Source organism: Protobothrops mucrosquamatus, unplaced genomic scaffold, assembly GCF_001527695.2.
Source record: "Protobothrops mucrosquamatus isolate PMUCROS unplaced genomic scaffold, P.Mucros_1.0 scaffold1826, whole genome shotgun sequence".
NCBI classification, from domain to species: Eukaryota; Metazoa; Chordata; class Lepidosauria; order Squamata; family Viperidae; genus Protobothrops; species Protobothrops mucrosquamatus.
In genome coordinates, this window is record NW_015387960.1 from 265,516 (window position 1) to 275,692 (window position 10,177).

The window sequence follows — 10,177 nt, forward strand, 5'->3', positions numbered from 1 at the left end:
CTGCTCAAAAGTTGTCCATCCAAGGGGCCAAGGACTATGTTTGATCATCCTACAGTCCATTGTCCATTTGTCTTTCCAATAGTTTGCAACTCCATTGTGGTGCACACATCTCTGAATTCCCAAGGGAAGCCACTACGTGGAATGCTTCCCAAGAGGCTTTTTCAGTAGAGTTGGTACTCTTAGCACTCAAGGGGGAATCCTGCTGTTGAGAAATTATTAGGGAACTCTTTTCTGCCCTGGAGAATTTTGCAAGAATTGCCCTCAACAAACAGTTGTGGAAGACTTTCAAAATGCATTTTGTGCCCTTCACTAATTTAAACAGCCTACATTCTTCCTTCATCCCTTACCTTCTGCTATTCAGTTCTTTCCCAGGAAGAAAGGAACTAAATGTCTCTCCATCTTTTGGGAAAGAAAAATCTTTTTCTTGGGGCTTAGAAGTCTCCCTCGTCCAGTGCCTGGTGCTGTCTCTTTTTGCATCAGAGAAAACTTTTTCCAAGCATTTCTTTTTTCCCCTCTCCTTGCCTGAGAGCTTCCACTGGAATTTTGCTTTGCCAGATGGGGAAACCTGTTAGCTGGGAGAGACCTGGCGAATGATACCTCTCATGGCCAGGTATCATATATGATTGGGTAATCATATATAACTGTGCCCAGTTCTGCTTGCTTCATTCTGATTTAAAAAAAAAAAAATTACATGTAGACCTTGAGTTACAACAGTTCATTTAGTGGCCAAAGTTGCAACGGCACTGAAAAAAAGTGACTTCTGACCATTTTTCACACTTACGACCATTGCAACATCTGCATTGGTCACATGATTAAAATTCAGATGCTTGGCAATTGACTCATAATAATGACGGTTGCAGTGTCCCGGGGTCCTGTGATCATCCTTTGTGACCTTCTGACAACCAGTCAACAGGGAAGGCAGATTCAGGTAACAACCACGTAACTACCTTAACAACTGCAGTGATTCATTTACCAACTATGACAAGAGAGGTTGTAAAATTCACTTAACAATTGTCCCAAAGGTGCTTTTTCAAGAGGCAACTGGACTTCCTCGTTTTTCTTTGAAGACATTTCGTTTTTCATCCAAGAAACTTCTTCAGCTCTTCTGAAGAAGAAGCTCCTTAGATGAGAAGCAAAAACGTCTTCAAAGAAAAACGAGAAAGTCCAGTTGCCTCTTGAAAAAGCACCTTTGAGACAACCATGACCTGGATGATTGAGCATCTCCACAGACATTCACTTAAGAATGGTCTCACTTAGCAACAGAAATTTTGGGCTCAATTGTGGCCGTAAGTTGAGGACTACCCGTTTTCAAGGAACCCTCAAAAGAAGCAATTGCAAGGAGGTAACACGCCTCATGAGGTGAACCCCTCCCAGCCCTCCCCTCCCGCAGCAGACCTCACAAAGGAGAAGGCCAAACAACACAACTCGCGATGGGATGTTGCGGCGGGTGTGTGTGAGTGAAATGATCCGAAATGCTCAAACCCGGACTTGCAACTGTGTTTAGGCACGGACGGAAAGCCCTGCGCTGCTTCCCCATTGCAAATGCCTGGGCTCTGCCTTCTTCTGCAAAAGCCCTGGAGGGGAATCTTGACTTTCGTTTACCGTCCTTGGAAGTTAAGTCGTCCCGAGTTTAGGTCCGGGAGTCCTGGCGGATGTAGCGCGCCAGCTCCAGGCCAGGAAAACCGGCAGGGCGTCCTTGCGGGCGGCGAGGGGCGGGCCGGGGAGGCGTCTCCCTTCGGCCCTGGTTCGGAGGCGGCGCGGGAGTCGGGAGCTGAACCTCGGTGGCAGGGGACGATGGTGGAGGCTTGGCATATGGACGATTCCCGGGAGGACCCCCGGAAGCCGCATCGCCCAGAGCCGGACCGGCCGGTCAGCCTCGAGCAGCTGAGCCAGCTGGGCGTCTTCTACTGGAAAGTAGGCCGAGGAGGAGGGAGGCGGGCCGCGTCCGAGGCTTGCAAAAGGTGCCCGGTGTCTGGCTCCGTTTGCAGCGAGCTTGCGCGAAACCAGGCTGGGGCAGCCCGAGACAAACGCGACCGACTCGCGCTCCGTGGCGGGGAGGGCTTCTCAAGGCCTTGCCTGGGAGAGCCGAGCCCCGAATCCCCCCTTAGCCACTGAGCCCACCAGCCGCCCTGAGGCAGCGCGCTTCGTTCTTGAGTTAACCGGGGCGTGCTAAAACCTTGGAGAGGCCGTGGGAAAAAAAAATGTTCCTCTTGGACCTCTCTTTCTCACGCACACACGCACACACGCTTGTTTTCTCGCTAGTCTCCCCCGCTGCGATTTGTTTTTTTCCTTTGGTGTAACGTTTCTTTCCCCCCCTATCCCCTGAAAAAATGCATTACAAATAAGCAATCCAGTTATGGAGATCGTACAGGGGAATCTGAGGTCTTCAAAAACCGACAGGTCCTGCAAGTTCTGCTTTAACGGATGGCATTTGTTTTAATGAAAAAACCCGATCGTTTTCAAATTTTAAATAATGCTTTGGAAAACCCCCCCCCCCCTACGTTTAGGGTCTGCAGTTACCCCGTTTTCTGGGTTTCACAACACCCGACACACAAAACACAACTTACTTATGATTGTTCACTGTACAATATTGCCAGTTCAGTCACTTGCTGACCTGGTGAAACTTCTTGTGTGAGTCGGGCCTCTTGGCCTTTTTTGAATCTAATTTATCCAATGGGATCATTGCTTTAGTTATCTGGGACGTTAGTGGGTCATGAAAGGAAATATGCAAAACAAATACAATTATTAATAACAGTAATCATTAGCGTCGCTAATAATATCTGCTGATACCTTAACAGCTGTCAAATTTATCATGGTGTAAACTTTCATACATTAAAATTCACCTTTGCAGGTCCATTTTGTGTTCTGTTTAGTTGACCAGAAGAATATAATTATTCATTTTATTCATTTTTAGCCATTGTCTATCCACTGTAGGATGAAGGCCTCTTCCACATGTTTCCAACCTATACACTCCTGAGCTTTCTTTTGCCAGTTGGGCCCGCAATACTTGCTAATGTCGTCGCTCCATCTTGTTTTAGGTCTCTCTTTTTATCAAGCGGGATCCATTCTATGACTGCCTTAGTCCACATGCCATCAGTTCTTCTTGCTATGTGACTGGCCCATTTCCATTTCAATTCTTTTACCCGCTTGAGGATATCGTATACTTTTGTTTGTTCTCTAATCCACATGCAGATCTATCTTGTCTTTAGCTCCAGAGGGCCTGGAGAAAGCAGATTATTTGGACTCATTTCGATTGGCTTTCAGACTGGGGTTTAATGTAGAGACAATTTTGCTCATGTTTGTGGATGGCCTGTGGTGGAGCTGGGATTGGAGTGGTGTAGCCATCCTTTTGCTCCTTGATCTCTCAGCAGCTTTTGATACCATTCATAACTGGAATCGGACTTTTCGTTTCTAAGTGATGCTGTCATGAAAGGGAACATCACATGACCACGTTGTGTAGCAATGGCAACAGTCTCCATTTATTTATTTATTATTTAAATTTATATACCGCCCTATCTCCCTTACGGGACTCAGGGCGGTGAACAGGCGATAATAAAAATCACAATAAATATTAAATAAAAAGCCTGCTCTAAAATACCCCCTATAAAAACCCCTACCAAAACACAATCAAAACTACGCCAGGCCGGCCACATGGAATAGATGGGTTTTCAAGGCTCGGCGAAAGAGGCGCAGGTCCGCAGTTGTACGTAGGTCGGGGGGGTAGGTCATTCCAGAGGGCAGGAGCTGCCACAGAGAAGGCTCTCCCCCTGGGGGTCGCCAGCCGGCATTGACTGGCCAACGGCACCCTAAGGAGGCCCTCTCTGTGGGAGCGGACTGGTCGAAGGGAGGTATTTGGTAGGAGGCGGTCTTGCAAATAGCTAGGTCCATTGCCTTTGTTTAAGTGAGATTTGCAGGTTGTTAAGCAAGGATCTCCTCACAAGTTGTGGCTTCCAATAAGCAAAGTCACTGGGGATGCTGTTAGGAAGTTGCGAGTTCTCAGCAACTCACAAGCAGGCTGGCAGGTGGGAAAATGGCTGTGGCGGCCCAGTGAGTACAGCCAGGAGGGAATGAAAGCTCCACTTTGCTGTTTCTGCTGTTCCCAGCTGACATTTGCCCTTTTCTGCTGTTGCTGATGAGGTGCACCCAGCCTGGCCCTTCGTTAAACAGTTGCTGACCCTGGAAGGCATTCAGGAAGGTCGTGTGTGGCCTTTGGAAAAAGGCCTTCTGCAGCCAGCAGCTGCCTTGTGAAGGGCCAGGCGGATCACACCTGGTCAGCAGCAGGAGGAAGAAGATGGCAAAGGTCATCTGGAGGTGGCGGAATAAGTGGTCATTTAGTGAGGACTATCTGTATGCTTCATATTTAATGATGTCATGAATTTCAGTCCTCAGTTCCTCAGGCATGATTAGAAAATCCAACCTATGACATTTATTCGTTATGTTCACCACATAATTATATAGAACATTACAGGTATTTGTTATGAATGCTGGATTTTCTTGGCAAAAATCTGTTAAGTCAGTCTCCTGCTTGGTTTTGTGTACCCGGTGCCAACTGTTCTTATTATTGTTAGTGTAATGATACTGCTTTAGTCTATACTTAATTTACCTTTTTTAGATGTGGGGTCAAGTCGATGTTGCAAGTTGGCTTAGACTTAATCATATCAACTGTATCTGTGGTTGAAGCATAGACGCGGATCCCTGAAATGTTGAATGGCTTGTCTTGGAGTTGAAAACTTTCTATCGTTTAGTCATGCTTAAAAATAAACTAACATTACTACACTAACTTTACTAACTACATTGACTTTGGTACCGTTTTAGTAATAAGGACACCTACTCATGTTTTCCCTGTGATTTCTACAGTAGGAGATCTGTTGTTCCTCCTTTAATCTAGCCCTTTGGATATGGCCTATTTACAATGGATGACCTTTATGAGAATATGTAGCCTCTCAGCAGCATTATTTTTGGTATCTTTGGGATATGCAAGGCCCTTTATGGCTCCAAGTATGAAGTCCGTGAAGGACTATTTTCCTAATCATTTATGAGTCATTTGTATTTATTCAGGTAGAATTGGCTAATTTAGCAAGTAAACCTTAAAGATCTTTGTTCTGGTTGTTTCTTTATTATACACCTTAAAAAGTGGAAGGTTGTTACCTTCTAATAGCTTTTGTGAGCCTGATTCCCTTTGGATGTGTTGGATTTCAGCTACGGTAATAGAAGGTCATTATGGTTTAGGATTATGGGAATTGAAATCCAACACATCTAAAAAAAAACTGCATTAGAAAAGCCAGGGCAGTCTGTAGATGATCTGGGCAAGACAGATGCATTTGTACTCAGTTTTACACCGCCACTCCTTCCTTTGAAGTAGAGCTATTACCTTTAGAGGGCAAACACAGGTACTGTTAGTATGGGCCTGAGCAGTATCAAAAATTGATAAATATGCTAGGAAAGTCCTATTAGTCTTGTCAGGATTTAAACTTAATCTCATTTGTTTGCTTGGTTCATGCAGCTTTCTCTATTAAGGCTAATTTCGTTGTTTTGGAAATCTGCCCTCTTAATGATGGCAAGCTGCCTTGAGGGAAATCCAGGGAAGGACTTAAGGATTTAAAACTCTTTTTTTTTGTAAACATTTTATTTTCTAATTTTACCATCATAAATATTTAATAAACAACGTGTTGTCTGGGTCCATTGGTAATTCAGTGGTACATATTAACTTTCTCAGTCTAGTTCCAATACTAGACCATCCAGTGCTTCTTTGATCCTCTCTTCTTCCTGTGGTGGCATTTTCCACACTGGGCAAATACAATTCTTGTTACTGTTAATACATACATAATTAAATATAGACATCTTTATCACATTTTTCTGGTATTATACATAATATCAATAATGTCAGTTTATAATATCTTTTCTAGCCAAAATGCAGTTGCATTTGCACTTAAAATCCATTTGTTCCATCAATATCCTGTTTTTGGTGCTTTTTTTTTTAAATTCCCATCAATGTTCAAAATATCTCTATCACTTATAATTTTCTCATAATATATTATATTTGGGTAACCAAAAGCTTTCCTTTTTCAAACCCTTTTAGAATTCTCATATTTCCCATCTCATTACAAAATGTAATATTCTTGTTAGAAATCCTATCCTTCTAGTTATAATAATACTTTTATTTCTCACAGTTATCTATTTTCTTAACCATATTCAAACACCTGTTTAATAATATAATATCCCATCTCTATCGCTTATAATTTTCTCATAATTATATTTGGGTAACCAAAACTTTCCCTTATTCAGACCCTCTTGGCATTTTCATATTTCCCTTCTCATACCAAAATATAGTATTCTAGTTGCATATCCTATCTTTCTAGTTATAGTAATACTTTTATTTCTAACAATTATCTATTCTCCTAGCCATGTTCAAACATCTATTTAATAATATAATATCCCCTCTAATGGGACAAAAACCTCTATTTTCTTCATTCTTACTCTGGCTTTCTTCCTTTACCAATTAACTTTCCAAGTCAATGCATTTGAGTCCTCAAGTAGTTCTTCCCCTATTTTTGTGTATATGGTTGAAGTAAGAAATACAATTTGATTGAAGTATTTTTGGAAGAACACTCAGCCCATTTATATTAATTAAATAGCCTCCTTTATTCCAGGAAAAAGTCTTAAAGTTATAAAGAGAGGATAGAGTCTCACCCAGTTTCATCCACGTTACTCAAAAGTTGCTCGTTAGTGCTTATTTCCTTCAGTTGTTAGCAGCTTCTGACTGACTACATGAATGTAGCCAGTCTTTCCCCCTGCCGGTTTGGAGGGCTTCCTCGGATCAAACGGAAGGGATGCCACCCCTCCGTGATCAAAGTGGGTCCCCTCCTTCTTCGTCACCTCTCCGGGGCAACTTTCGATCCTTTTTAGGGTCCCCAGCGGGGCAAAATCAAACGTGGAAAATGGAGCCCCATCTTCCTGCATCCATCACACCGCGACATCAAACCAGAAGTCTGCAAGGGTTTAAAACTCTTGAGGTAGCTGTTTTCCCTTCTCTGGAAAACTTAATGATGACATTACAAAGCCGGCTTTGTCATAATCTTATTTCTGAAGAACCAAAATGATCTAGAAAATAATATTATTGCTAATCTCTGAAGAGGCTTTATCCTTTAAATAAGCAATTCTGATGATCCTTGATCCATGTACTTACTTAGATTAATGTTTAAATTGTGGGATTCTTCTGAAGCCAAGGTGTATCCATTCATATGATTAGGCTGATGTGATGGGGTTATTTGCAGAATTGTGGGATAATATATCAGTACATGAATGCTCACCGAATCAGGAAAACTGATGCTTTGCATGACTTGGAAGAGTCCATGCATGCATCTGTGGTTAAAATTATTTATCCAAAGGAAATAATTAGGACAGTTTTACTTTACTGAATTAGTATTGTGCTGTATCAACCTCAAGAGTTACAAAACGATGAAAAACACTTGGTTATCTAAACAAACTGAATATTCCACCTTTTTTCTTGATCACTTTTTTATTTTTTTGACAAATGTTTCATCCCTTCTTAAAGAAACAATGGTGAGCTTTCAAGAGAAGAAAGTTGCAAGGTTGCATGTTAAATCTTTGGAAAGTCTCCTGGCAATAAATAGATGTAAACTATTATGATTGCAAAATCTTGTTAGTTGTGCCGAGCCATAGGTGACCCAATTTTTAATTGTGTGTGAAGCATAATCATATTTAAACAAGCCATTTTTAGCCCTATTTCTTCTTCAATTCAGCATGAAAAAAATGCTTTAGAGAGAACTTAATTTCCTTGTACACCAGAATGCCGGTTACCTTGTTTTGAATAAATGAACCAAGACAGTCCTTTTTTCATTTTGTAGCTGGATGCTGACAACTACGAGACTGACCCAGAATTAGCAAAAATTCGTAAGGAGAAGAAGTATTCGTGGATGGATATAGTAACGATAAGCAAAGATATGCTGCCAAATTATGAAGAGAAGGTAACAACTACAGCTTTGTTTCAGCTTTGGGAGGGTTGTAAAGACTGGAATTTACCACTAGAGTGTGTGCCAGTTTTAAAAGTTTCTACTCTGATGTCTGAGCAGTGGATTCCCTTTGTTTAAGAAGTAAGCCTCACTTCATAGCTTCTGTAACAGGAATATGTGAGTGTATAAGCGTAGCTATCTTTTATCTGCTTTCTAATTTTTATAACAATGTTCTGATAATTTAAGAGCCAGAAAATTCTGTCATGTGAATTTAATGACAGAATGCATTACTTTTAAATAAATACATATTTTTTTAAGTGCCTGGAGAAATGACACATGTTTAATTTCTACTGCTCATGTTAAAGTTGAGGCAGTCCTCAAAATCACTTTGCTCTCTCAAAATAGTGTTAAATTCACAGATTATGCTGGGGGCGAAGCCATAAATATGTTTATTAGGCTTAGAATATTACTGTGGTTTATTTAATATAGGGAATGGCATAGAAATGTTCAAATGAGTTGGGGACTAAGCAGGATAGTTTCCCTGACATAAGAGTGTGTTCAGTATATCAAGCTTCCAAAGGAAATGGAAATAACAAGTGTGAGATTTTTAGAGTGATAATTCAGGAAGAGAGGCTTCTCTTTAATTTTCTTAGGTGGTTGTCAAGGCAATGCATTTGAAGTGCTATGAATATTTTAGTTGATCGTTGGAGAAAATTAAGAATGCATACCTGGTCTATTTCTCTTGATTCATTTTATGTATATCATCACTTGTTGTGGTTAGCATTAATTTTTTAAAATTATCCTAAGAAAGACAAAATACTTCGGTCATTGTTAGTTTTTTTTATTTACTAGATTTAGACTTTCTTCTAACAGTAATAGGAAGGATGATAATAACCTGGCTTCTGAAAAATAGTTAAGCCACTGAAGGATTCATTGTCAGAAACCTGTCAAAAGAAGCTAGATACATAGATGCAGGAACAAAATAAATTATTGAAGCTTTGATTTGGCTACAACTTCTGAAATCTGACCCTTTCTAATGTCCTATCTTCCCAGAGATAGATTTCATTCTGTCACTCTTTTATTTATTCTTACTATCAGATACCAGACTATGGAATAGAAAATATAGAAATTAATTAGTTCTTAGGCAGAGAGTTGATAAATTTCATGAAAGATGGAGCCTGCCATTTCAGAACTGGCATTGCAAAAGGTTATCTGTGAAGTTTAAAAACCAGATGTTGCACATGCGCAGAATTAAAGGGTAAGAATTGTTTTTGTAGTTCTATTCCTTGGTTTATATTAATGGCACTTAGGAGAAAGAAAAAGCCTGAATAGGAAGGGAGGCAGGCAGAAACAAAACAATAGTATTCCTTTGGGATGTATCCATAACCGCTGAATCTACTGATTTATTTATAGCAGGAGTTCAGACGTCCCCACGTTGGTTGGTGTTATTTGATTGTGAAGTAATATTCTGGCTAGGAGTTGTGTTTCCAGCACATCTGGAGAACATCGAGTCAGAGAACACTGCATTTTGAATGTAGATCCAGTGACTGGGTTTATACAACATACTAACCTTCAACATATTAACAACAGAGCCACTCTGATCTAGTGGTTAAGATGCCAAGTTAGAAAGCAAGAGACCATGAATTCAAGTCCCACTTTAAGCTGGTTGCTCTTGGCCCAGTCACTCCTGACAATTAGAACAATTAACCAGTGGAACAACCTGCCTCCAGAAATGGTGAATGCTGCAACACTGGAAGTTTTTAAGAAGAGACTGGACAGCCATTTGTCCGAAATGGTATAGGGTTTCCTGCCTGAGCAGGGGGTTGGACTAGATGACCTCCAAGGTCCCTTCCAACTTTATTATTATTACTCTCTCTCTCTCAGCCCAACTCATCTCACAGGATTGTTGTTGAGGGGAAAATAGGAGGAGGAAGGTGTGTGGGATATGTTTGCCACCTTGAGTTATCTGTTAAAATAATAAAGGTGGGATATATCTATATATGTGTGTGTGTGTGTGTGTGTGTGTATGTATATGTATATATATGTATATATGTATATGTTGAGATGTGTTTGAATATTAGTAGCTCGGGTTGGTAGCTGGGCTGTTGGTTTGATTTCTGGGCTTGGTAATTAGGTTGCAAACGTTCCATCTCCGTTTGGGGGGACATCTTCAGTGCGGTTTGAATTGCGTTCTGTTTGTTTGG

At 41.0% G+C, this 10,177-nt stretch overlaps 1 protein-coding gene across 1 annotated transcript in view; it reads left to right on the top strand.

The window, feature by feature from the left end:
• The first annotated feature begins 1,752 nt into the window (after positions 1 to 1,752).
• The window catches only part of ADI1 (acireductone dioxygenase 1), a 17,301-nt gene continuing 8,876 nt past the window's right edge, over positions 1,753 to 10,177 (top strand). The window contains exons 1-2 of the mRNA XM_015823296.1: positions 1,753 to 1,914; positions 7,869 to 7,988. Of these exons, the coding sequence (XP_015678782.1) occupies positions 1,795 to 1,914; positions 7,869 to 7,988 (240 nt within the window). The 5' untranslated portion in view covers positions 1,753 to 1,794. The remainder of the gene's footprint in view (positions 1,915 to 7,868; positions 7,989 to 10,177) is intronic.